This window comes from Hypanus sabinus, chromosome 18, assembly GCF_030144855.1.
Source record: "Hypanus sabinus isolate sHypSab1 chromosome 18, sHypSab1.hap1, whole genome shotgun sequence".
NCBI lineage: Eukaryota > Metazoa > Chordata > Chondrichthyes > Myliobatiformes > Dasyatidae > Hypanus > Hypanus sabinus.
Window position 1 is genome coordinate 57,430,255 of NC_082723.1, and position 27,624 is coordinate 57,457,878.

Below are 27,624 nucleotides of genomic sequence, written 5' to 3' on the forward strand. Positions count from 1 at the left end.
CTTCACTGTGATCCTGACTGCAGTTTACATACCGCCAAAGACAGGTGTCAAGTAAGTTCATTGCATACTATGATTAACAAACAAGAAACAGGCTACCATGACATCTCTTATATCCTTGCCGTGGACTTTAATTAGGTTAACTTGAAGAAATCTCTGCCCAATTACCATCAGCACATCACCTGCAGCACCAGAGGACCCAGCACACTAGACCACTGCTACACTAACACTAAGGATGCCTACTATTGAATCACTATAAAACAATATGGGAAATCCGATCCATCTGTACGGATACCTTTGTACTTCAAAATGCAACGTACCAAATAGGTTGTCTGTAAACTATCTGGTATATGCTAAGATTTGAACTTTACTTTTTTTTATTTTCTCCCTTTGGGTTAATATACCCTTCTTTGATTCCACCCTTTCATGTTCCATAATTTTTCTGCATTAAGCACTTGTTCGCTGCCCCTTATCCACTCACTCTCATCTGGGTTGTGTCCAGCAGCTTTTGCAGGCTTTTCCATTCTCTGGGATTGGTGTTTCCATACCAGGTCAGATGCTCCATACCATGCTCCGCTGTGCATCTATAGAAGTTTGTCAGAGTTTTAGATAACATTTGGTGTGTGTTACTTGAATTTCCAACATCTGCAGATTTCCTCGTGTTTGTCTTCGCCTCGGTATTGGAGACTCACTGTTCACCACAGATAGATCTGTGAATGGTGAAGTGCGGGTCCTCTACTTACCGAGGGAGTTCACTGCCGTTGTGATTGTTGCTTTTTTTTAATCTCTCTTCCCCCCCCCCCCACCCCACCACCCCTCGACTACCTCCAAGTCACTCACCCCAATGTTTTTTTTTATTGTTGCTGGCGACTTCAATCGTGTCAAGTTAAAAACAGTCCCGCCAATGTTTTACCAGCGTGACGGGCCCTGACCTCTGCTCTGTTTCTGAAGCACGGGCTGCAGCGATCCAGGGAGGCGGCAACCCACGATCGTTGCGTCAATGTACCTGCAGGATCGGCGACTGGTTCCCATGGTTAAACACTGCACTGCCAGAAGCCATGGCTGACTGCAGAAGTTCGTGCACTACTTAGGGATCAGTACTCTCACGCTCTCTTCAACCCTCCAGATCAGGGGGGGGAAGGCAACTCCCAGAAGCTCTCCCATGCCATCAGGAGGACAAAGCGAGGGTACTCACAGAAAACTCGCAGCCACCTTTGGGGCTCCAGGTTCACACAGAAGATGTGGCGAGGTGTAAAACCCGTAGCAGATTACAACTCCACCCTGTGTATCAACAACAGCGAGCGGAATGAGTTCTATGTACGACCGGACGGAATGAATGATGCGACATCGAGGAAAGCCCCTTCTCTCCCCCGGAGGAGTAGGCACTCTGCCTGGTCGCAGCCGAGGGGAGGAGGTTCCCAGCCAAGATAAACTGACACAAAGCCGAGAGCCAGACAGCATCCCTGGTCAGGAGTTGAGGGATAGTGTGGCCCAGCTAACAGAAGTCCTAATGGACATCTTTAACATCTCTTTGCAACAATCCACTGGCCCTGCCGGCTTCAAGGCAAAACCCATCATTCCGGTGCCCAGAAGCGCGACAGTAAGTGGCCAATGGCACTGAATCCAACAATCACGAAGTGTTATGACAGCTGGTACAGTAATGGATCCTATTAAATCCCATCTTCCAGCTACATCGGGTCCTTTCCAGTTCGCCTGCCACTCAAACTGATGATCTCACAGCTTTGGGCTTCAACTCCGCCCTGTCCCAGCTGGAAAACGATGCCTCGTACACCAGGATGCTGTTCACCGACTTCAGCTCGGTGTTTAACACGACCATCCCTCAGAGGCTGGTGGGTAAAATGTCCCTGTGGGGACTCACCTCCCGCTCTGTAACTGGACCTTGGACTTCTTGACAAAAAGAGGCCAGCCAGTCCTAGTCGGCAGGAATATCACACGGAGCACTGGTGACCCCCACACTCACAGCCAGGACTGTGTGCTCAGTCCCACGCTGACTCACGCCCGCACTGCCAGGTCCAGCTCAAACCGCATCATCAAGCTCGCTGATGATACAATACTGGTCGGCCTCATCGGCGACAGTGACGAGTCGGCAGACAGAGAGGAGGCAGAGAGGGTTGTCAAATGGTGCGAGAACAACCTGAGTCACAATGCGGAAAAGGGATGACTGTGGACTTCATCATGATGCAGGTATATATATATATCACTCTCCATGCGCATCAGCGGCTTTGCCACGAGAGAGTGAAGAGCACGAAGTTCCTTGGAGTGCACATAGCGGATGATCTACCCTGGACCCACAACACCTCCTCACTGCACTTTCTGAGGAGGCTGAGGCATGCAAGGCCTATCTATTGTACCCCTATCTAGCAACATTCCTCGGGAGCCCGGCCGCATCATTGTGTGGTACGGAAGCTGCGAGGCATCGGACCCAACAGAGGATAGAAATAAAATGGCAAGGGGATCAGCGTGGTCTCCCTCCCCTCTACTGGTGACATTTACTGGGAGTGCTGGATTCAAAGCATTGTTGAGGTTTCCCACCACCCATTCCACAATCTCTTTGACCCACTACCATCAGGAAGGAGGTACGGGAGCATCAGGACTAGGACTGCCAGACTGGGTAATAGCTTCTTCCCAGCGGCTGTGAGACTAACGAACACTCTCCCATCACTGAGGTCTCGCCACTAGGACAGGGAGTTGTTGACTGTTTATCTGTGGTGCATTTTGAATTATGAGCTTCTTTGTGGTAATATTTTATTTTATGTGCTATGTGTAATATACCTATTGTGGAGGAACACTGTTTCATTTGGTTGTATGTATGTACAGGCAGATAACTATGAACTTGAACTCCCCCACCTCCTTATTCTGACTTCTTCTCCCTTCCTCTTCAGTCCTGATGAAGGATCTCAGCCTGAAACATCGTTTGTTTATTCCCCTCCATAGATTCTTCCTGACCAGCTGAGTTCCTCCAGAATTTTGTGTGTATCTCTTAAAAATGCAACAATATTAATCGGGCAAAGGCAGCCTGTTTTGTTCTTATGTGAGTTCACCTGGTGAAATCATCAAATCTATGATTGACTGAAATGTTGTGGAGTGATGCATTGTCATCACCGATTAACTAGACTCTGAAAACTCACACTCATTCCTCAATCTCACCTTATTTGTTTGTGGACAAGGAGCCCTGTCACCAAACTGTTACAAAGTTTGAACAAAGAAATGCGATTTTTATACAGAAATTGATTAGCTGCATATGGATAGTGACTAACTGGTAACCTTGTGTGTGTTCCTTATTCCTTATTTGCATCTTCAATCCACAATCACACTATAATATTACAGGTATTAACAGCCAATAGAATCTCCGCATTAGAAATGAATAATACTCCAGGAAAGTAACTAACTAATTGAAAATTGTAAACACTAGAATCCTTCATCTGCACCATTGTCTTGGTATGCCCAAAGGCTCTGGTCCCTGCTGTACAAACAGAATCTATGATCTTCAAAGATGCTTCTGAAAAAAGCCTCCCTTGCTTGGGTTGACCTCACATGTTCTGTAGGCAAACCTTTGCCTGGGCACCTTGGTAGTGTAGCAGTTTCTTCAATGCCATTACGGTTCGGGACATCGGAGTTTAGAGTTCATTCCCAGCCTCCCAGTGAAATGCATGGGTCTTCCCCGGGAGCTCCAGTTTCCTCCCACAGTCCAAAGACCGACCGGGTAGATTAATTAGTCACTGTAAATTGTCCCATGGTTAGGTTAGGGTTAAACCAGGATGGTCAGGGCTTGCCGGGTGGGGTGGCTTGGAGGTCTGAATGGGCCTGTTCTGCTATATATCCCAAAATAAAAATAAAACCATTCTGTTAGCCCTCGCTGCAACTTCCACAGCGTCACTTAAAATTAATATCGATATCTTTGTAATATCTCCAGTTCCTAACTCTATCCATTCTGCCTCTGCTTTGAGTTTTTGAGCTGAGATTCTCCTCCCCTGTCCCCTGTCCTCATCGCATTCTTCAATATTAGGGCTTCCCCCGTCTCTTTTAAACATCAAGTATCATGGACTATTTAAGTCCTAGCCTTGGACATTTCATGAACACATTCTGTAATAACTATTGGATTGAATCTTTATTTATATTTATGACGTTATTTCACCTGCATTGTTACAAAGGCTAAGGGCATTCAAACAATGAGCCTCAAATTCTGACTTTGTACCATTTCTGATTCACATTGGTGTGCGAACAACATTTAGATATCTTTCTTTCTGGGCTGCCTTCAGATATTAAATTGAGCTGGTGCCCATCTTTTTGGCAAAGCAGACTTTATAGCAATCTTCTGAGGGAGTCCTTCTCAAAGCCAATTATTTGAAACCTCCTCCCGACTCAGCACCTATGCATTACCTTCCTGGTCCTATCAAGGATAAGAAATGCCAAAATAACGTGTTAACTATTTAGAGTCACTAAGACAAAGAAGCTGGCTCTTCAGCCCATCATTGTCTCTGCTGCCTGTTCTGCCTAATTTACCTGTATTAGGTCCTTTGGCTTGGCGATTCACATGGGGATTTTTGTCAAACTGCTGCTCCACCAGCTCTTCTGGCAGCATTTTCCAGTTCCAACCATCTTCTGTGGAAAAGATCCATGTCGGATCCATTCAAAAGCTTCTACCTCTCATCTTAAACCTATGCCCCCTTGTCACAGGCATCCCCACCATGAGAAATAGACTCTTCCTTTCTGTCTCCTCTCTATCCCACTTGCAAATTTATAATGAGTAGAGGTCTGTCAGGTCACTCCTCCATGTCGGGGAAAGCAGCCATCCAGCCTCTCTGCAATCCTGGCAGCACACTGGTGAACTATCTCTGCACCCTCTCCAGCACATCACTTCCTATCCGTCGCACCGCTATCAGAACTTTACACAGTCTCACCAATGTTTCCCAAAGTTGTAACAACACATTCCTGCTCTTATGTTTTGTGCCACTGCCGATGAAGGCAAGCATTCCATACACCTGAGGTCGTTCTGCTTCATCACACTCTCTAGGGCTTTACCATTTACTGTGCATTTCCTGCCTTTGCTTGCCTTGCCTTAATGCGTCACCTTGTACTTGTCAGAATTGTTCCATCTGCCATTGCTCTGTTCAGCTTTCCAGCTGATCTGTATCCTGCTATAGCCTTAATCCGCCTTCCTCACTATTTGCAGCACCATCAATTTGTGTATCAGCTACAAATTTACTTATGTATCTCCTATATTTACATCCAAAAGATGTACTGGTTAGTAGGTTAATTGGTCATTGTAATTTGTCCTGTGATTAGGTTAGGGTTGAATAGGTGGGTTGCTGGGTGGTGTGGCTCATTGGACAGGAAGGGCCTGTTCTGCACTGTGTCTCCAAAGTCATTAAGGTCTCAGCACTATTCCTTGTGGTACACCGCTCTTCGCAGGCTGCCTCGTTACCAAGCCAGCTTAGATCCAATTTCCCAGCTTTTTCCCAATCCCACAAGCTCTAAACCTTTGGACCAACCCACCACTAAGGACCCTACTAAAGATTCAGAAGCTTTATTGGAGTACAGGTAGACATCTACTGCAGTCTGCTCATCAATATGCTTAATTCTTTCTTCAAAACACTCAATCCAATTTGTGAGTCAGGGTTTTGCAGAACTCAAGGTTGTATAAAGTATCCATATTTTGGTAATAAGTGTACTTTGACTTAAATTTAGCCATGCCGTCTATTCCCATTCAACCTCTGCTTGAAGATAAATCATGTTCCTTAGATTTTTTTTCAATCGAGTAGTTTCCCTAGCACTGATGTAAGACTTGAAAACCTGTAGTTAGCTGACTTATTCCTGCTGCTCTATTTTAATTTTAAAAAAGCACTTGCTATCCCCCATTCATCTAGTACTTTATTCAGTGCTAAGAAAATGGTAAACATGTTTATCTGAGCCCCTGTTCCAAGGTTACAGAGCAAAAGCAGGAGAGTACAATTGAAAGGGGTGATGGAATGACAATGAGCTGACTGGACTAAATCTGCTTCTATGTCTTATGTTCTTAGCAACCTCCTCTTCCGAAATGCTAACAAGCTCCAGAACATTACCGTTCCTCCTCCTGACTGTCCTCTCTACTGTGTCATTTTCATGCTGCACCTTTATTTTAAGCATGTTTCTAATACAGGCTTTCGCTGCCCTGCAATATAGACAGAGGTGAAAATGCAAAGAGCAATTCACGTGGATGGTTGCAGGATGGAGAATTTCTACCTATCTCAAAAGACTCAACAGTTTTCTCTAGAACTGGGAAGGGCGACTAGATAGTCAGTACTATTGTGAAAAGGTTTAACTGAGGGGACATACCAAGTTCAGGAAGCCCAATCTAGGGGTCATAAATATAAAAATAATAGCCAATAAATACATCAGCTATGTGCAGGCTCGATGGGCCGAATGGCCTGAATCTGCTCTACCGTAGGAACTCAGCAGTTCAGGCAGCATCTATGAAGGGGAATAAACAGTCTATGTTTTGAGCCGTGTTCCTTCATTGGGACAATAAATACAATAGGAATGTGGGAGTAATCCCTTTAGAAAATGGAATCTGCTACCAGTGGTAAATAGCATAGTGGCTTTGACAGGGCAGATAAGTACGTGAGGGAGGGAAAAAACAATATATTGAAGGAAGGATAATAGAAGCAGTTGAACCGGGCATATGTACATTACATCAAGAGTATAAAATGAGCATTCCATTCTAGTTAATTATGATGTATAGCCACATGGAATATATGGTATTGACTATCAGACCAACACTCTGCTGGAGGATTGGAATTTTGGAATTTTGGAGGATTGGACATTGGAATCGTTCCCTGATTCCTGAAAGGATTCCCTGGGTCATTTGAAAAAAGACTTTAAAATTTCGTCCCAAAGGGTAGCAATTTCAATAATGCAGCACTTTATCAAGATGGGCCCAGTATCCCAATCATCATGCGTTGTGCCTGATGAAAAGCCCTGGGTTCCACGTAGTTTTGTGAAATGTGGTCAAACACCAGGAGGACCAAATGGTTGATGCAATGCTATTTTGCTCAGTTAATCTACATTCATATAAATCCATGAGCAAAAGGAACAGTTTGAAGCTTCTTTTTTGTAATGAACAGAACTGATCTTGACGCACAATGTATTCCTATTTTAGGGTTCATCAAGCCACCTTACACCTGCCCAACAAATCAGACATGTCTACGTGTTCAGTAGGCTTTTTAACTAGACTATTACAGATCATATCCTGGGACTGTAAAGAATTATATTTTTAAAGTATTATTTTGTTTTGACAATTTGAACGTCGAGGCGGTTAAGTTGCTTTGTGGCACAACGAATAGCACATTGTGAGATGACAGGAGTAATTGTGACGGGTCGGCGCCTTTCCGTCACCAGGCAACAGCCGCTCAAAACTAATCAAGGCCGAAGGGATTAGATCAGGCCAATGGGAAGGCAATATATGTGATTGACGGAAGGAGATGTCCAATAGAAACTGCGCAGCGATGACGCGGATTATATCAACAAAGTTGCGGGCGTTGGGAGCTCAGTTGAGCGACCTGTCACGGGCAGGAGTAGTGTAGGGAGAGCTTCGGTATGCGAGAAATCGTGCATCTGCAAGCCGGCCAGTGCGGCAACCAGATCGGGGCCAAGGTCTGTAGAGCTCGCCGCTTTAGGATTAGGGGAAGTTGGGGAGAAGGGGATGGGCGCGGGTGCACGGCTCAGCTCCTCCTCACCTTCAGGCGGCCATGCCGTTGGGCGCGCCCCCCGGCCGGCGTGCCCGTGACTGCCGGTGGCGAGCCTTTTAGAAAAGCGTTGCTGCCCTCGGCGTACAGCCACCTGGGTCTGGGTGTTGCACCAAGGATCCCATGGAAGGGGACGTCCCACTGGCGGCTGGGCCAAAATCAAGCGACCAACGGTTCAGAAACCGTTTCCACAGGGTCTCTGTGGGACTAGTTTGTCCTATGCCTTTTACTGGAGCACTTCAAGCAGTACCTCACTGCTGTGTAGAGCGCTAAGGTCCTGGAAAGGTGCAAGGACAGATTGTATTTACGCATAAGGTGCTTAACAAGTGCATGAGCAAATCAATGTTTGACCCTGATCCTCTGCAAAAGAGGAAGTAAGGCCGGTAGAATTATTGGTTTGCCCAGTTGGGTAGCTTGTTCGTTTGGAGCTATCCCATGCAGTTCCCCTACACTTGTCCCCAGAACACCTTCATCTATATACCCTGGCGCTGGAGTCTCTGAAAGCTCCAGAATGGCGCCCAACTTGTTAAGGAGCCACATAAAATAAGAATGTGTATGTATGGGTAAATAAGTCTTAAGATACTTAGGCAGAGCGATTAAGTTTACTGTATGACAGAGAGACGGTGGGAAGCTGATCTCAAGCATTGTCAACAGCATGGATGAGGGAATTCAGCGATAATAAATGTTTTTTATTGATTTGAATATTTCTTTGTGACATGTTTGAATTTTTTAAATTTCTGAATGTCAACTGTTCTGAAATCCAATGAGATTAATGAAACAATTCTTGAAAAAAATGGAAGTTTGAATCAAACGGTGAAACGATCTTGAGTGTTATCTATTTGCATGACTTGATCATCAATATATTAACCATGATCCTCGATAATATGCCATATTGATATGTAGATATTCAATCACATAGTGTTTTTCTTCAATGTAGAAGTTCTTACAACCCAATGAGTTTATGCCAGACTTTTTCTTTCTGGGCTGGGATTATTTCAGTCCCATGTAATGGGACATGTTAAAGTGGAGTAGAATAAGAGGGTAAACATTTCGAGATTACACATACCTCCAGAAATTTGAGTAGATGCTTTTGGTAGCGATCCATGCTAATATGTGTGTCAAAAATGTTTTCAGATGCTTGTATTGATAAGGCTTGACAGGCTATGGACTAAATTGAGTTATTTACATCCTTCATATACATGAGTAAAAATCTTTCCATTACATTGCTGTCTAAATGTGCAAATATGGTAATTTATAATAAAGATGTATAACAGAACAGTAGATATAACATAGAAATACAGTTGCATCAGCATGAATTAAGCAGTCTGATGGCCTGGTGTAAGAAGCTGTCCTGATGCCTGTTGGTCCTAGCTGCAGTACCATTTCCCTACGGTAGCAGCAGGAACAATATGTGGTTGGGGTGACTTGGGTCCCCAATGATCCTTCAGGTCTTTTTTACACACCTATCTCTGTAAATAGAAACATAGAAAACCTACAGCAAAATACAGGCCCTTCAGCCCACAAAATTGTGCTGAACATGTCTCTACCTTAGAAATTACTGGGCTTACCCATAGCCCTCTACTTTTCTAAGCTCCATGGACCTATTCAAAAGCCTCTTAAGAGATCCTATTGTATCCACCTCCACCACCATTGCCAGCAGCCTATTCCACGCACTCACCACTCTCTGAGTAAAAAACTTACCCCTGACATCTGCTCTGTACCTACTCCCCAGCACCTTAAATCTGTGTCCACTTGTGGCAACCATTTCAGCCCTGGGGAAAAAGTCTCTGACTATCCACACTGTCAATGCCTCTCATCATCTTATATACCTCTATCAGGTCACCTCTCTTCTTCCATCGCACCAAGGAGAAAAGTCTGAGTTCACTCAACCTCCTATCATAAGACATGCTCCCCAATCCAGGTAACATCCTTGTAAATCTCCCCTGCAACCTTTTTATGGCTTCCACATCCTTCCTGTAGTGAGGTGACCAGAACTGAGCATAGTACTCCAAGTGGGTCTGACCAGTGTCCTATATAGCTGCAACATTACCTCCTAAATTCAATTGCACGACTGATGAAGGCCAATACACCATTTGCCTTCTTAACCACAGAGTCAACCTGTGCAGCTGCTTTGAGTGTCCTATGGACTCAGACACCAAGATCCCTCTGATCCTCCACACTGCTAAGAGTCTTACCATTAATATTATATTCTGTCATCATATTTGACCTACCAAAATGAACCACTTCACACTTATCTGGGTTGAATTCCATCTTCCACTTCTCAGCCCAGTTTTGCATCCTATCAATGTCCTGCTGTAACCTCTGATAGTCCTCCACACTATTCACAACACCTCCAACCTTTGTGTCATCACCAAATTTATTAACCCATCCCTCTACTTCCTCATCCAGGTCACTTATAAAAATCAAGAAGAGTAAGGGTCCCAGAACAGATCCCTGAGATATACCACTGGTCACCGACCTCCGTGCAGAATATGACCCGTCTACAACCACTCTTTGCCTTCTGTGGGCAAGCCAGTTCTGGATCCACAAAGCAATGTCCCCTTGGATTCCATGCCTCCTTACTTTCCCAATAAGCCTTGCATGGGGTACCTTATCAAATGCCTTGCTGAAATCCATATACACTATATCTACTGCTCTTCCTTCATCAATGTGTTTAGTCACATCCTCAAAAAATTCAATCAGGTTCGTAAGGCACGACCTGCCCTTGACAAAGCCATGCTTACTATTACTAATTATTTTATACCTCTCCAAATGTTCACAGATCCTGCCTCTCAGGATCTTCTCCATCAACTTACCAATCACTGAGGTAAGACTCACTGGTCTATAATTTCCTGGGCTATCTCTACTCCCTTTCTTGAATAAAGAAACAACATCTGCAACCTTGCAATCCTACGGAATCTCTCCCGTTCCCGCCGATGACGCAAAGATCGACACCAGAGGCTCAGTAATCTCCTCCCTCGTCTCCCACAGTAGCCTGGGGTACATCTCATCCAGTCCCGGTGACTTATCCAACTTGATACTTTCCAAAAGCTCTAGTACATCCTCTTTCTTAATATCTACATGCTCAGGCTTTTCAGTTCTCTGCAAGTCATCACTACAATCACCAAGATCCTTTTCCATGGTGAATACTGAATACTGAGCTGTCTGCACTACTCTCTGCTGAGAGTGATGGATATGATGAGTGATGGTAATGGGATTAATATAGATGGGCTCTTAATGGTTGCATGGATGTGGTCCTGTCCTGTGCTGTAGAACTAAAACAAATTCACAGGTTTGGTCTTGGGCTTGTTTGACAGTTGTTCCTTCCCATAACTTCATTTCAGTGCTGTGCAAAGGGCACCTCACATTTCTCAGTGGAATTACTGCAGAAGTCTCTGGAAGCCACTTTCACAGGCCTAGGAATGCTCAGTTACCACAAAAAAAATTTGGGCAGCACAGAGGAGCAACTAGTGGAATTTGAATGCTCTTCCTGTGACTTCATCAATTTCCCGTGTTCCAATTTTCTCTGGGTGTTCTGGTTTCCTCCTACACCCCAAAGTTGTGCACGTTGTTAGGATAATTGGCCTCTGTAAATTGCTCCTTGTGTGTGGACAATTATTGAGTGCTTGAGACCGCTATTTGCCTTTCCCAGGTTGCAATTCTACTATTATCCTTCATTATTTTCAGACTTCTTGAGGAATGAGTTAGTGTTCTGATTTGCTGTGACCCTGCCCTCACTCACAAGCTCCAGACTAGATTTGGATAAGGTTGTCATGTTGGACTGAGTAGCTAGGCTCCAGTAGGTGAATTTGGTTGGTAGCAATGTTGGGGTAATAGATGTGTGTTTGGTTGGTGGGTGGCACAAGTCCCCAGCATATAAATGTGGGATATATTCCATCCCAAATGCTGGGGAGGGTTTTTCATGATCATTAAGGCCCTTCAAATCCCATCACTCTTCTCCCACTTCATTTTGCCGTTGTCAGATGTCCTGGGTTTAGGCCGCCCTTAACAAATGCTGGAGCTCAGTGTTGCTTCTCCTGGTAGTAGACTGTTTCTGGTCATTATGCATTTGCACCAGCCTTCTCAAAAGTGGGCCTCTCCCAAATTCCTCATTAGAGTTTCCTGGACACTGTAGCCTGTCTGGCGAATCACTAGCCCAGAATGCCAATTGCCCCCTGCCACTAGAGCAGGTTGCTCCTGTGTACCATGAGGTACTCCTCTGAGGTACATTCTTCCCTTGGGCTTCCAGTATCTAATGTTGTGCTTAATGCAGTCAAGCACAATGGGACAATATTGCCGTCCATCACCTTCATTCTTGCCCTTGCCACCAAGCTTCTACTGCTCCTTTTCCTGTGCAGGTGGTTGAGCTGGGGTGGTGGAGAGGCCTCTCAGTAATTGAAGCTGTAGATGCTGTAACCCCCAATGCTATCTACCATATTATTGTTCCTATAATTTTGCATATCACAATCGGTAGGCTCACCCCTCCCCGAACTCCTCTGCTCCAAGGAAAATAAATCCAGCCTTTCAAATTTCAAAATTAGCCTCTCTATCCCAGACATCATCCTCCTCTGTGCTTTCTACTTGGCAACCAGAATTATTGTTACCTAATCAATGTGTTATAACCTACCATAACCTTCCTACTCTTCGATTCTGTGCACTTTCTGATGAAGGCTCTTTTTTGCCACTTTATCTCTACCTATGCTGTTATTTTCAGAAATACTTAGATCTTCTTCACCAAGATCTCTTTGTCCCTCGATATTCCCTTGAGCCCTACCATTCATTATATGTCTTGCCCTTATTAATCCTCCCAAAATGCATCACCTTGCACTTATCAGGATTAAATTCCATCCACAATTGATCTGTCTGTGTTACTAATTAATATCTTTCTATAGTTAAGACTATTATCCTCATAATAATAAAAACAGTGTTTGTGTCATCTGTGAATTTACTGATTAGTCCTCCTGCATTCACACCCAAATTATTAATTAATATGTCAAACAGTTAAGGTCCCAGAACTGATACCGACAACATACCACTGGTATCACAAAATAAGCCTCTACAAGTGAGCTCAAGAATGCTTCCTTGCCCCTCCCTCAGCTTAAATATTGGTTGAACTTTTCCAATTTAAGTGTTTTTCAACAACATTTCTAAACTCAGTGCATCTTGTATGGGTGACAGCTTGTGATTTAGAAGGAATATTGGTGTGAATGACATATCATTAAGAAGTTTTGGTGTTGCATCACTCATCTTAGTAAATAAGGTTGTTGTAGTAGAAGTTAGGATTCCTGTGACCTTCTGCAAATGCATTGAATGGCTGCATGACCCCACTGACACAATGTGCTTATCTCTTAAACAAGTAAAGGGTGTGGCTTGCGGCCTTTCCTCTCCTGCTTCTGTTTTCTCTGATAGTTACTGTGTGTGCTGCTACTGTTGGTCAACTCTGGAAGCCCTCTCATTGTTACTATATGACTAATTATTGGCAGCTGCTTGAGTTCTGATGAGCCATGGTGATCTGTGCTGCCTCCTGTACAAGATAATGATCATTTTCTATGGACTCACTGGACATTGGCACATTTCTCACTGTTACCATCAGGTAGGATTCAGAAGCCTGAAGGCACACACTCAGTGATTCAGGAACAGCTTCTTCCCCTCTGCCATCCAATTCCTAAATGGACATTGAAGCTTTGGACACTACCTTACTTTTTTAATGTACAGTATTTCTGTTTTTGCACATTTTAAAATAATCTATTCAATATACATAATTGATTTGTTTATTTATTATAATGTTTTATTTTATTTATTATTTTTCTCTCTCGCTCTGCTAGATTGTGTACTGCATTGAACTGCAGCTGCTAAGTTAACAAGTTTCACATCACATGCTGGTCATAATAAACCTGATTTTGATTCTGAACATGCAAAGATTTTATATAGTGCTTCATAATGGGGCTATTTAATTTCTAGCTAATTATCCAAAAAGGCTGATCTGCCATCCCCTCCAATTCCCACCCTTATTTTGTTATTAGGGTATTTATTTATTTTCAGTGTAATCAGTTGATATGGAGAAGATACACAAAGCTGGTAGATATTAACATCAGGTATACATTTTAGTGCTTGACACCCATATTTGGCTGTACCTGAGGTATTAGCCAATCTTTCACAAAGTCACAGTGGAATTCCCCAAGATAATTACCAATGTAACTGTTAAATTGTGCACAGTTAATTATGTAGGAATACAGTTAAACTGACCTCTATGACATTGTAACTCAACTTAGAAAAAGGTGATTAAATGTACAGTTCCATTTGTTTACTTTGAAAGGTAATGAGATGAAAGGCTGGGTGATGGGTGCATCTGAGCTGGAGTAATAGAGGATAGTACTTTGATAATTATATGGTCCTCATTTATTTATTGATTTGTTTGATTATTATTTGATCTCATTTATTGATTTGAGATAAGGCTGGAGTAATGGAAAGCTGACAGAAGAAAAATTAGAGCTAGTAATAGCATGTGAAGAATTAATGAGAAAGAGAGCAGTGATAAGAACCGAGGCTTGAGATGAACTGGAATGTTGTACATTGGCTTCAGGAAAGGCAGCTGGTTCTACATTCTGCAATTTCCGTGTCATTAATCCAAAGAATGTCTAGGCAGCATCTAGAACTGTGACATCACTAAACCCTTCCCTCCTACATAGCTCTCCCCCATTTTTCTATCATCCCTGTGCTAATCTAAGAGTTTCTTTAACGTCCCTAATGTATCTGCCTCTACTAGCACCCTTGACAATGTGTTCCACACATCCACTACACTGTGTAAGGAACTTACCTCTGACTTCACCCTCTACTTTCCTTCAATCACCTTAATATTATGCCCCCTCCATATTAGCCATTTCCACCCTGGGGAAAAAGTCACTGGATGTCCACTCTACCAATGCCTCTGGTCATTATGTACATTTTTATCAAGTCACCTTTCATCCTCCTTTGCTCCAAAGAGAAAATCCCTAGCTTGCTCAACCTAAGACATGCTCTTTCGTCTAGGCAGTATATTGGTAATTTAAGAGAAAATCTGTAGATGCTGGAAATCCAAAGCTTCACACACAAAATGCTGGAAGAACTCAGCAAGTCAGGCAGCATCTATGGAAATGAATAGATAGTCAATGTTTTGGGCTGAGACCCTTCTTCAGGACTCCTGATAAATCTCTGCATGCTCTCTAAAGCTTCATAGCTTTCCTATAATGACACAACTGGAATTGAACAGAATATCCCAAGTGTGGACTACCCAGAGTTTTGCAGAGTTGCAACATTACCTCGTAGCTCTTGAACTCAATCCCCTGACAAATGAAGACAGTCACACCAAATGCCTTCTTAACCACTCCATCAACTTGCACGGCAACATTGAGGGATCTGTGGATGTGGACCTCAAGATCCATCTGTTCCTCCACACTGCCAAGAATCCTGCCATTAATCTTGGATTCTTCCTTCAAATTTCACTTCTAAAATGGCCAATTCTGTTTGAGTAGCTGGAGAACAATAGGTGGGTAAAGGTGGTCAAAATATCAGAAGAGATGATTCCAAAGATTTAATTTAGAATGCAGAACAAGGTGTGAATAAGTACAATAAACACAATAATTCAGGACACTTAGCACCATGGCTTTGGGTTGGCAGATTTTCCAGTCACTCAGATGTTCAGATGTTACCCCATTTTTACTCCAAGGCATTTGAATTCTAGATGTTGTGCTGTCTTTTTAAATAAAAATCAAGTGAACCAGTTAAGTTTAAAAGGAGTGGTGGAGCCAGGAACATAGGGAGAGGAAAATGAGCACAGAAATCATGACACCAGTAAGTGGAAAGGAAGCACGGGAACTGAGACCGAGGTAAGTGCGAAGGGATTTGGGATCTTGGTGATGGAAAAGAGTGTGAAAGTTGCCTCGTGGATGGAACGGGAGACTGAGAATTGGGGCCTGGGGAGCTTATGGGGAATGTGGGAACTGGCACTCTGGTGAGCTGATTTTGAGGGTGGGTAGCATTACCAAGTGATCATAATACCAAACAATCAGGAATTCTGAATGTCAGAAAGCTTATTACTGTACTGCTTTAAATACTGAAAATACTTTAAAAAGGATAGGAACATTGCAAGAAGACAAGATTGAATGGAATAGCATTAGAAAGGTGGTGTCAATGTTGGCTGCACGGCTAATCAACATTTCAGAAAGTTGTGAATGGTTTGTGGATGGAATATTATGAGGTAAAAAGTTTGCTGTTTGAAACAAAAACCATGAATTACCAGGGGTTCCTAACCTGGGGTCCACAGACCCCTTGGTTAATGGTAGGAGCCCATGGCATATAAAAGGTTGGGGACCTCTGCATTAGGATGATACACAAATACTAAGAGTCAATTAAAATGATGAGCAGTCAAGCTAATGAATGACTTAACCAGAAATATACCACGTACACTTCAGAGATTTAACCCAAGTAAGCAGAGATTGGGTGTCTATGGGAACAAGAGTTTTTTTAAAAATCTTTTTATTAATTTTCAAACAAACATAAGAAGAAAAACAGCAAATACAGAGAGCTTGAGAGTACATAATTAATAAGGTTGGAATGCAAATACGAACAGTTAATAACACAGATATAATAACCTCCCAAACTTGTACTGTATTATAAAAGTAGAAAGCCCCCCCCACAAAAAAAAACAACAGCTAACCTAACCATCATGGGCTATTGTATCATATCAGGTATACACAGTAGTGTCAATAACTCTATGCAAATAACTAAAGGTGATAAGAGAAAGGTTTGGGAAAGGTCAGTTTAACTCATATGAAAATGTTGAATAAATGGTCTCCAGGTTTCTTCAAATTTGACCAAAGGGTCAAAAATGACACTTCTGATTTTTTCTAAACTCAGACAAGATATAGTTGGGAAAACCATTGAAATGTAGTTGGGGGATTAATTTCTTTCCAGTCCAGCAGAATGGATCTTCTAGCCATTAGTTGACAAATGCAATCATCCGCCGAGCTGAGGGGGATAAATAACTATTATCCGCCAATTGCAGTAAGCCAAAAATTGCAGTAATAGGATGAGGTTGCAAATTAATACTCAAAACTGTTGAAATGATACCTAAAATATCTTTTCAGTATTTTTGCAAGCAAGGGCCAGACCAAAACATGTGGGTCAAAGAAGCTACTTCAGAATGGCATCTATCACAGATTGGATTAATGTGAGAGTAAAATCGAGCAAGTTTGTCCTTAGACATATGAGCCCAATGTGCCACCTTAAATTGTACTAGAGCATGTTTGGCACAAATAGAAGAGGAGTTAAGGGAACAAGAGTTTTGAAGCCAGAACTGTGCAGCAAATGCCAAATCACCAGTGCCAGAGGTGCAAACATTTGAGTGTTTGAACTAAACCTCGAGGTTCAACTGGAAAGGAACTTGTAGATGATACTAAAGTTATTTGAGGAAACTAGCGATCATGATCATTTCTGGCTCTCTCCTACTGGAGATTGAGATCTGAGGAATGATGGTAAGAGGACTGTTTTGAAGGATGATCTGAGCAAGAAGAAAGTGACTGAATTTGGAAATGGCATGAATGGTGTTTAGTGCAGATTGAGAATAGGTTTTATATTTAAGAAGTTGAATGTCATGAGCGAAATACACAATACACAGTTGTTTGAAAGGGTAGTAGTATCCAGCTCTCAGGGTTCACTGTTCACTAAGAAACTGTTGGCAACTTTAATATTTCTGTAGATAGTTTAGCAGGGAAATCCCAGAGATACTGTCCGCATTCATTGGCATCAGGGTTATCCAGCCTTTAGTTCTGTAAGCAATGAAAGAGTTGTACTGCTGTAAAATATCCTGCAAATGCTGTACTTTGTGGCACGTGGTCTAATTAAATTTTAATGATGTAACTTTGTAAATTCTCTAGCTGTAATTCTAATATTACACATTTGGATTATAATTCCCTTGCATATTTCAAGCTATACTGGACTTTAAAATGCTTTAGTCTGTATTTATGATTTCACATTTAATTTAATTTTGTATGTATTCCAATCTTTATTTTGTATTACTATTTGCTAAATAGATTTTTTTTCATTTTTATATATTACGATTAGTTTTTTTTCTTCAGCTCTATTAATTGTATACATATTAATTTGTTGAAGTTTTGTATTATTCTATAGTTGTAGAAGATCATGTATTAATAAAAAGATTCTAAAAATGAAAACAAATAAACAGATTTTTTAAAAATTTCTCTTTTCAAATTAACATGAGGCTGATTTGGTGATTTACTACTCAGCCAGTTTGATGTATTTGTAAGGACAAAGCTGATGTCAGTTGTAAGTGTAGTTGCAGCTGCCTCTTTGCTGCCCATAAAATCTAGGCCAGTACAACTGCCAATGTGGTTGCACTGATGGGAAATATTCTCTTCTCTGCTAGACCTAAGTGGTCAAGTCACAAGATTTTAAAATGAGGGTACATTAACACACCATGTATAGAAACTAATTACAATCAAGTCTGCAGAATTATTTAGTTTCTAGGAAACATATTAGCTGAATAACAGTGTAACTCAGAAATTTTATGTTGTACAGTTTCAGTTCTTTTCTTTCCTTCGAATCTAAGAACTGTCACAAAAAAATCTGCAGCTGCTGGGAATCCAAAGCAACACACACAAAATGCTGGAGGAACCCAGCAGGCCAGGCAGCATCTGTGAAAAAGAGTAAATAGTCAATATTTCAGACCAAGATCGTTTCCATAGATGCTGCCTGGCCTGCTAAGTTCCTCCAGCATTTTGTGTGTGAATCTAGGAACTGTGTTGGAGGAAGGATTTAGATATTCATATGCCAGTGACATTAAAAGCCATCATAACCTGCACTGTCTGGCCAAGGGAAGGCTAATGGACTGTTGGACTGGAATACAGAAGTTATGTTTCAGACACAATTTGCTCATTCCACCTGGGCTGCATTGTATCTTGGTCAGGCTGTTCACGTTGGAAGGACTTTAATGCAGATTAATCTAATTAATATTGGGGCTAGGTATTAGTAGAAACTTGATTTTTATTGCCTTGAATATAAGAGATTAAGGGGTTTTCCCCACTAGAAGCTGAGCCACTAAAGAGGAAGGTCCAGAAGCATTTTTCCCCAAAGAATGGTAGATTTTGGAACACAATTTTAAATTCTGGGATAACTGAATTTGAAATGTTGAGCAGACCATTCCTATTCTTTTGGCAGAGCAGGCCTAGAGATTGTTGGGTCTCTAGTAGGTAAAGGATTGTACCTTTGCAGCTGGGTCATTGTGCCTTCACTAACACGAAATGAAGAAAATACAAGTGTCCACTTGGTTCACTGTCCAATTATGGGCCTATGTTATTTAGAACCAGACTGATGAATTATGAAGTAAAAACCACTCTGTTGCAGGTAAAAAATAATTATTTATCAGTCAGCCAAGGATTTGAATGATTTCATGGTTATTTGCAGGAAGAATTTAGTCCAACGAGCAAGCTTTTCAAATGGCTTTAATTTTTATGTGTATTAGATAGATTGTTTACTGGTTCAGAGAAAACATTGCACATGCCATTGAAGTGGCTTCCTTTGATGATTCAGTCAATCAAGGTTTGATAGAAGCACCAAGCATGTTTGATCTGAGCCCAGATGATATTTAAATCACAGAAACAATGTTGTTGTTGAACCCAGGCAGACAGGAGTTGCAGAGAAACCATCATCACAGAGGGATAGCAATAACCTCAACTTTTGGTGTTGAATGAAACTAATAACCTACTTATATTATTGATTAGAATTAACTTAGCTTAAACACAAACAAGGCTTTACAGGCCAGATTGCCTTTTGTTCACTCAGATGTAAGGGATCCTGGTAGTCCTTAAAGATTAAATATTAGATTAGCTTTATTTGTCACATGTACATAGAAACATAAAGTAAAAAGAGTTGTTTTGCATCAACGACCAATACAGTCCAAGGATTGTGCTAGGGCAGCCTGCTAGTTTTGCCATACTTTCAGCGCCAACATAGGATGCTCAACTTGCTAACCCTATTCATAAGTCCTTGGAATATGGGAGGAAACCAGAGCATCTGGAGGAAACCCATACGGTCACAAGACATAAACACTCTTTACAGACAGCAGCAGGAATTGAACCTTGATTGGTGATAGTTTGTGCTGGAAACTGAATGTGCCAACTGCAACACTACCTTGGGAAAGTGCTGACTTAGTTGCTGTTCACATTATTACTCTTAGCAGATGATTGATACTGAACATCATCATGGAAAACATTTTGGGCCAAAACTAGTTCTGTATCCACAAGACTGTAGAAATTGATGGTCCTCCACCTGCAGTAGTGTTATCCCATTTTCTAAAAGGTGGATAGTGCAAAGGGTTGGGACCATGGTGGTATTAAAATAATTTAAAACAGTAGAGCTAATTTTGACAGATTTTTATTTCTAACTCTTAGATACTAAAGACAGCCCTCAAGAAATGGAGAGCTAAGGAGATTGGCAACTAAAATCTTCTAAAGAGAAAATTATAGTGATCAATTTACCAAATATGATTGAGTAATCTGAAAATACACACTGAGAAGCTTGGATGTCCAATAGAGCTGCCGCCTCACAGCCCCGTGGCCCCAGGTTCAATTTGGACCTTGAATGCTGCCTGTCTGGAGGTTGCAACTTCTCCCTATAACAGGTAGATTTTCGCCAAATGCTGTAGTTTCCTCACCCTAGTGTGTGCTAGGTGGTTAATCATCCCTTACTGTAGGTAAATAGCAAGAAAAATCAAAAATAGGGAGTTGCTGGGTATGTCGGAGAGTAAGTTTCAAGGCTACAGAGAAAATAAAAAGAGAGACCTGATGGGATTGCCTCTATCAGGGGTCAGCATGGATCTGATGGGCCAAATGGCCTCCTATTTTATAATAAGTAAACAACATTTTTAATTTAATTGGTAGAAGGTGGATCTATGTTGGGGGCAGGCATTTGTTAGCTGTCAGGTAAAGCATTGCCTTGTTTATTATTTATTGCAATGCCTGCACTGTTTTGTGCACTTTATGCAGTCTTGGGTAGGTTTGTACTCTAGTGTAATTTTTTTTCTGTGTTGTTTTTATGTATTTCAGTGTAGATCTTGTACTGTTTCATGTAACACCATGGTCCTGAAACATGCTGTCTTGTTTTTACTGTGTACTGTACCAGCAGTTATGGTCGAAATGACAATAAAAAGTGACGTGTCTGAATTGAAATAGTCTGAATAGCTTGAGCATATAGACATTAAGAAAGTATGTGCTGGAGCTTTTAGAACGCATCATGTTGGATAAGTCACTGGGACCAGACTAGATGTATCCCTGGCTACTGCGGGAGGTGAGGGAAGAAATTGCTGAGCCTCTGGTGATGATCTTTGCATCATCAATGGGGACGGGAGAGGTTCCAGAGGATTGGAGGGTTGCGGATGTTGTTCCTTTATTCAAGAAAGGTAGTAGAGATAGCCCAAGAAATTGCAGACCAGTGAGTCTTACCTCAGTGGTTGGTAATTTGATGAAGAAGATCCTGAGAGGCAGGATTTATGAACATTTGGAGAGGCATAATATGATTAGGAATAGTCAGCATGGCTTTGTCAAAGGCAGGTTATACCTTACTAGCCTGATTGAACTTTTTGAGGACGTGATTAAACACACTGATGAAGGTAGAGCAGTAGATGTAGTGTATATGGTTTTTAGCAAGGCATTTGATGAGGTACCCTATGCAAGGCTTAATGAGAAAGTGAGGAGGCATGGGATCCAAGGGGACATTGCTTTGTGGATCCAGAACTGGCTTGTCCACAGAAGGCAAAGAATGGTTGTAAATTCTGCATGGAGGTTGGTGAACAGTGGGGTGCCTCAGGGATCTGTTCTGGGACCCCTACTCTTCATGATTGTTATAAATGACCTGGATGAGGAAGTGGAGGGATGGGTTTGTAAATTTGCTGATGACACAAAGGTTGGGGGTGTTGTGGATAGTGTGAAGGGCTGTCACAGGTTATAGCGGGACATCGATAGGATGCAAAACTGGGCTGAGAAGTGGCAGATGGAGTTCAACCCAGATAAGTGTGAGGTGGTTCATTTTGGTAGGTCAAATATGATGGCAGAATATAGTATTAATGGTAAGGGTCTTGGCAGTGTGGAGGATCAGAGGGATTTTGGGGTACAAGATCATAAGACACTCAAAGCTGCTTGCGCAGGTTGACTCTGTGGTTAATAAGGCATATGGTGTATTGGCCTTCATCAGTCATGGGTCTAAGCTTAAGAGCAGAGGGGTAATGTTACAGCTATATAGGATACTGGTCAGACCCCACTTGCAGTACTGTGCTCAGTTCTGGTCGCCTTACTACAGGAAGGATGTGGAAGCCATAGAAAGGGTGCAGAGGAGATTTACAAGGATATTGCCTGGATTGGGGAGCATGCCTTATGAGAATAGGTTCAGTGAACTTTTCTCCTTAGAGCGAAGGAGGATGAGAGGTGACATGATAGAGGTGTATAAGATAATGAGAGGGCATTGATTATGCGGATGGTCAGAGGATTTTTCCCAGGGCTGAAATGGCTAACACAAGAGGGCACAGTTCTAATGTGCTTGGAAGTAGATACATAGGAGATGTCAGGGATAAGTTTTTTATGCAGAGAGTGGTGAGTGCATGGAATGGGCTGCCGGCAACAATGGTGGAGGCGGATAAGATAGGGTCTTTTAAGAGGCTCCTGGATAGGGACATGGAGTTTAAAAAAATAAAGGGCTAAGAGTAACCTTAGGTAATTTCTAAAGTAAGTACATGCTTGGCACAGCATTGTGGGCTGAAGGGCCTGTATTGTGCTGTAGGTTTTCTATGTTTCTATGATGTAACAGTTTTAAAATACAGTAATATGTTTTTGTATAATAGTCATGATATCAGTGTGATATGGAACTTTACAATCTTCGTTAACTTGTTCTGCATGCAACTGATGCCCTTTATGTGATATTTTTACTAGTCTCCATAACAGGCTTTTGCAAATTTTTATTTGAATGCATACCATATGTATATTTGATATCTGGGGTGATCAATGTGTTTAACTGATGGGCATATTTTTTAAAGGAAAAGGTTACCAAATCATACCTATCTTGGGACAGTTCAAGGGCCAAGGTAGTATAGCGATTAGCACGACACTATTGCATCTTGGAGCGGCGCAGTTTGAAGTTTAATTCATCCGTATGACCTCCCTATGGAATGCATGAGTTATCTCTGGTTTCCTCCCACAGTCCAAAGCAGGCTCATTAGTCATTATAAATTGTTCTGTGATTAGGCTAGGGTTAAATCAGGCGATGCTGCTTGTAGGGCTAAAAGAGCCTATTTGTACTGTATTGTTAAATAAGTTGTTACGTACCCTGTAACTGGGTGTCTAACCATCAGAGAAAGAAGAATCCGTTGGAGTCTTGTGGTACTATTTTTGAACAGTGTTTATTAGTAAAATGCACAAATCAATATCAATAATGGAAATTTATAGATAATACACGTTAGTAATAATAAACCTAAAAATGTGGGTATAATAATAATCAATAATAAACAAGCTGTATCGATGTCTAGGGGATAATGAATTGTCATATGTGAATATAAAGTTCAGTTCAGTTCAGACGTGCTGAGGTAGATGTTGGTCGTTGTGTTGTAATTGTTAGAGAGAGAGAGAGAGCGAGCAGTAACAGCTACAGGCAGGCAAACCTTCCTTTACATTCTTGATCCGTCAATGCGTTGTGGCCATTCTGTCCTTCAGCTAGACCGTTCTTCTGTGGTGGACTCGTCACCCAGGCAAGGGCGGACACACACACAAGTCCCCACCGGCCCTGCTATAACACTGTAAGTTATACTGACCGATCCTTTGTTCAGTCTCCAATGCCCCACACCTCCTCGTGGGTTCCAACACTCAAGCAGTGCTCACTAGTGTGTCTCCTGGTGTGTCTGAGGGGTGTCTCCCCAGACCTCACATTTATCCCTACTCACGGGGTCTCAGGTGTCAATCAGTTTTGAATGGCTTTGTCCATCAAACCAGCCCACTCCGGCTGTCCACTGAGGAATTTTAATGAACAGAATAGTATAAGGTAAACAATCCTTCTCAGAAGCCATAAGTCTTTCAGAAGTCATAATATGGTGGAACAACAAGCCTCTGTCCCCCTTCTTTATCTCTCTCTTATCTGTAGCAGATGTTCCAATTCCAGCATGTTTTTCCCTCACATCTCTCTCTCTCATTAGCAGCATAGCAACAGTAACGGTTTGCGAATCTCCCGGGGGGGGCATGGGCAACTCTGCACCCTTCTGCCCATCAGAGCTGTTCATCCTTCGTAACAAAGTAAATACAATAAGTTAAGACAAAGAAATCTGAGGATGCTGGAAATTCAAACAACGCACACAAAATGCCGGTGGAACGCAGCAGGCCAGGCAGCATCTATAGGAAGAAGTACAGTCGACGGCTCGGCCCGAAACGTCGATTGTACTTCTTCCTATAGATGCTGCCTGGCCCACAATAAGTTAAGCACTATTTATTCATCCTGTCAGATTTCTTGCATAAATTATTTCAATTCAAATGTCCTTTTAAGTTTGTAAGACCCTTTTCAAGAATTTAGAAGGAAGAAAAAGTGCATGATATTGAAAATATATTTTTTAATGTGTGCTTTTTGATTAATGTACCAAAAAAAGAAAAAGTGTGGTGGCTCTCTCTGTTAAAAATGAAAACACACCTCATTACAGAACATACTCACTTGAACCCACTGTACTCCATTAAATGACATTAAAATGACATGATCATAGACATCAAAGACATAGGAAGAGCCCATTAGAACCATTGTTTCCAAGCTGATCCAAAAAAAAGCTGTTTTTAAGATTCACATTTGAATAGCCATATAGTTCACACTTCTCCAAGTGTTTGTAAGGTGATGAAGGTTTATGGTTCCACTTCTGTTTCAGAGAATGAGTTCCAGATCCCAATCACTCAACTGCCCTTTAATAAAGTGGCAAATTATATTTTAAAATAACATTAGCTTATAGCCGCTGACCCAGCAGTCAAAAGGAATGATTACTTTGGATTTCCACTGTAATCAATTTAACCTGAACATTTAAAAAATTTTTGAAATATACTACATTATTAGTATTTTCAGTGTCACCAAAACCAGAGTACAACGCAAGATGAACACCACTAAACTCAATTTAATATACTCAGAGGCCGCTTTATTAGGTACACCCGTACACCTCGTTAATGCAAATATCTAAATGGCCCATCATGTGGCAGCAACTCAATGCATAAAAGCATGCAGACGTGGTCAAGAGATTCAGTTGCTGATGAGATCAAACATCAGACAGGGGAAAAAATGGAATCTAAGTGACTTAACTGTGGAATGATTGTTGGTGCCAGTTGAGGTGGTTTGAGTATCTCAGACACTCTCTGATTTCCTGGGATTTTCATGCACAACAGTCTCTCGAGTTTATGGTGCGAAAAATTAAAAAGCATCCAATGAGTGGCAGTTCTGTGGGTGCCTTGTTAATGAGAGAAATCAGAGGAGAATGGCCAGACTGGTACAAGCTGAGAGGGATGTGGCTTTTTCTGTTAGCACCAGAATTGATCATTCCTACTGTAATTTTGTATGTCTGCAACTCAGTTAATTCAATTCTTCCCTTCCCGTGACACTGCCAATCTGGGGGATATTTTTGGGACTCTGCTGTATGTTTCAGACCTCAGGAACAGCTCTGACCTGAATTTCACAACTGTACCTTGTTGCTATGCTTCCTTGCCTTCTGACTTCATTAATCTATAATCAGATGGTGTATAAATAGTGGAATTACCTACACACAGGACTACCCCTTTCTCCTGTGCACCCACCTCCACCCACTCGGCAACTTTAAACCTACTTTTTTTTTACTTGCCCAGTTCTAATAGGCTTCAACCTGAAACATCCAACTCTTCTCATTTGCTGGGTGTTTTTGACAATTTTCTTTTAAATTCTGTGTTAAGTAATGATTAATCTGCAACCACTTTGTTTTATTTATTTTTATGTCTTTATCCATCAAAAAATCACCCATCTTAAATTTTTATATTGCTTTCTCTGCTGAGGGAGTTCAGAGCCTTGCATTGATAAAAAGTTCCTTTTGTCCAGGTATGTGATTAGATACGTGACCACATATTTAAGCTTCCACTAAACGCCTAATGGAGTCAGAAGCAAAATTAGAGATTAGTAACTGGTTGCCTCTGGTACATACCAGATGAATGTGGCAACGGGGCATGCAGGTAATGAATACATCTCATGACATTAATTTAGTAGGCCCAGATTTTAATTACTTCCTTCCGTAAAAAGTGATCACTGCAACACTCCAGCAACCGGACTAGCCACTAGCTGATCAAGTGTAGCAAACTGAAAAGGTGCTGAAATATCTCTGATTGATTTGAATAATGAGCCACTGATTGAAGAAACCAGGTTGCAGATTTTTAGTATTACCCTCTCTGAGCTGTGGTTTGATGTAATCAGGTTACATTATTTTTAAAAATGTATTTCTTATTGTAATTTATGTTTTTTTGTGTTGTAAAACAACAAATTCCAGAACATGTGTAGTGACAATTAAGCCTAATTCTGAGTCTTCATCAACATGTACCATCCAATGTGCTCCAGTGTCTGAGTTTGAATTCCCTGTCCGAGTGGGAAATTTGGGCTCTGACAGAGACTTGGTGCCTTCCTTAATTCCAGAAAGAATTATTGACTTCAACTGATGTCAGTGCAAAATTCAGAGAACATTTAAGTTCCCCATGTATTTTTGCATAGAGGTAGCTAGTTTGTTCATGGCCAGTGATCTAATCCTGTAGAAAAGAAATTTAATTCAGTTTCCAAAGTGAGAGGTGACTTATCTCCAGTTTAGGTAATCTATTGGGCTTCCTCAAACGGAAGTGTTTGCTGTGCCATTGGTGATGATCTTGTGAAAACTGGAGAATGGCAAATGTTATTTCTTCTTTCAAGAAAGATAATAGGGATAAGTCTGGGGATCATGGACCAGTGAGTTTTACATCATGGTAGGCAAACTGTTAGAGAAGATTCATAGAGACAGGATTTACAAGCAGTTGGAGAAGAGTAATCTGATTAGGGACATTTAGCAAGGATTTGTGAGTGCAGGTCATGATTGACTTGTTTAAGAAAGTGCAAGACAGATTGATGAAGGTAGAGCAGTTGATATGGTATATATGGATTTTAATTCAGTAAGGTATTCAGCAAGGTTCTGTATAATAGACATTCAGAAAATCGGGAAGTATTTGATCTAGGGAAACTTGGCTGCATTGATTGGAAATTGGCCTGCCCATGGAAGTAGAGGGTGGTAACAGATTAAGGCATGTTCTGCCTATGGTCCATGACTAGTGGTCTTCCACAAAGGTCTGTTCTGGGTCCTTTTTTTATAAATGATTTAGATGAGGAATTGCAAGAGAAGGTTATTAAGTTTGCAGATGGTGCAGAGGTTGGGGGTGTTGTGGATAATGTAGAAATTTGTCATAGTTTACAATCGAAGATTGACAGGATGCAGAACTGGGCTGAGATGTGGCAGATGTTCAATCCAGAAAAGTGTGAAGTGACTCACTTTGGAAGGTCAAACTTAATTGCAGAATACAAAGTTAATAGCAGGGGTCAGCAGTGTACAGGAAAAGGTGGACCATAGATCCACCAAGTCCTCTGAATCCATAGATCCCTCAAAGTTGCTGTGCAAGCTGGTGGGATGTTTAAGAAGGCATCTGGTGTGTTGGCCTTTGTTAGTGAGGGGACTGAGTTTAAGACCCGTCAGGTAATATTGTAACTCTATTAAACTTGGGTTACACTAGGTGTATTGGGTTCAGTTCTAGTTACCTCTTTATAAGAACGATGTGGAGGCTTTGGAGAA

General features: G+C 41.7%; 1 protein-coding gene across 4 annotated transcripts in view; it reads left to right on the forward strand.

Moving 5' to 3' along the window:
- Positions 1–924: 924 nt before the first annotated feature.
- LOC132407620 (tubulin beta chain-like) overlaps positions 925–27,624 on the forward strand; it is a 54,121-nt gene continuing 27,421 nt past the window's right edge. Inside the window, exon 1 of one of the 4 annotated variants that reach the window (XM_059994394.1) lies at positions 925–2,202. In XM_059994394.1, the coding sequence (XP_059850377.1) occupies positions 2,137–2,202 (66 nt within the window). In that variant the 5' untranslated portion in view covers positions 925–2,136. Of the gene's footprint in view, positions 2,203–4,207; positions 7,651–27,624 lie in introns of those variants that run through there. The other 3 variants (XM_059994395.1, XM_059994396.1, XM_059994397.1) reach the window with 3 other exon arrangements.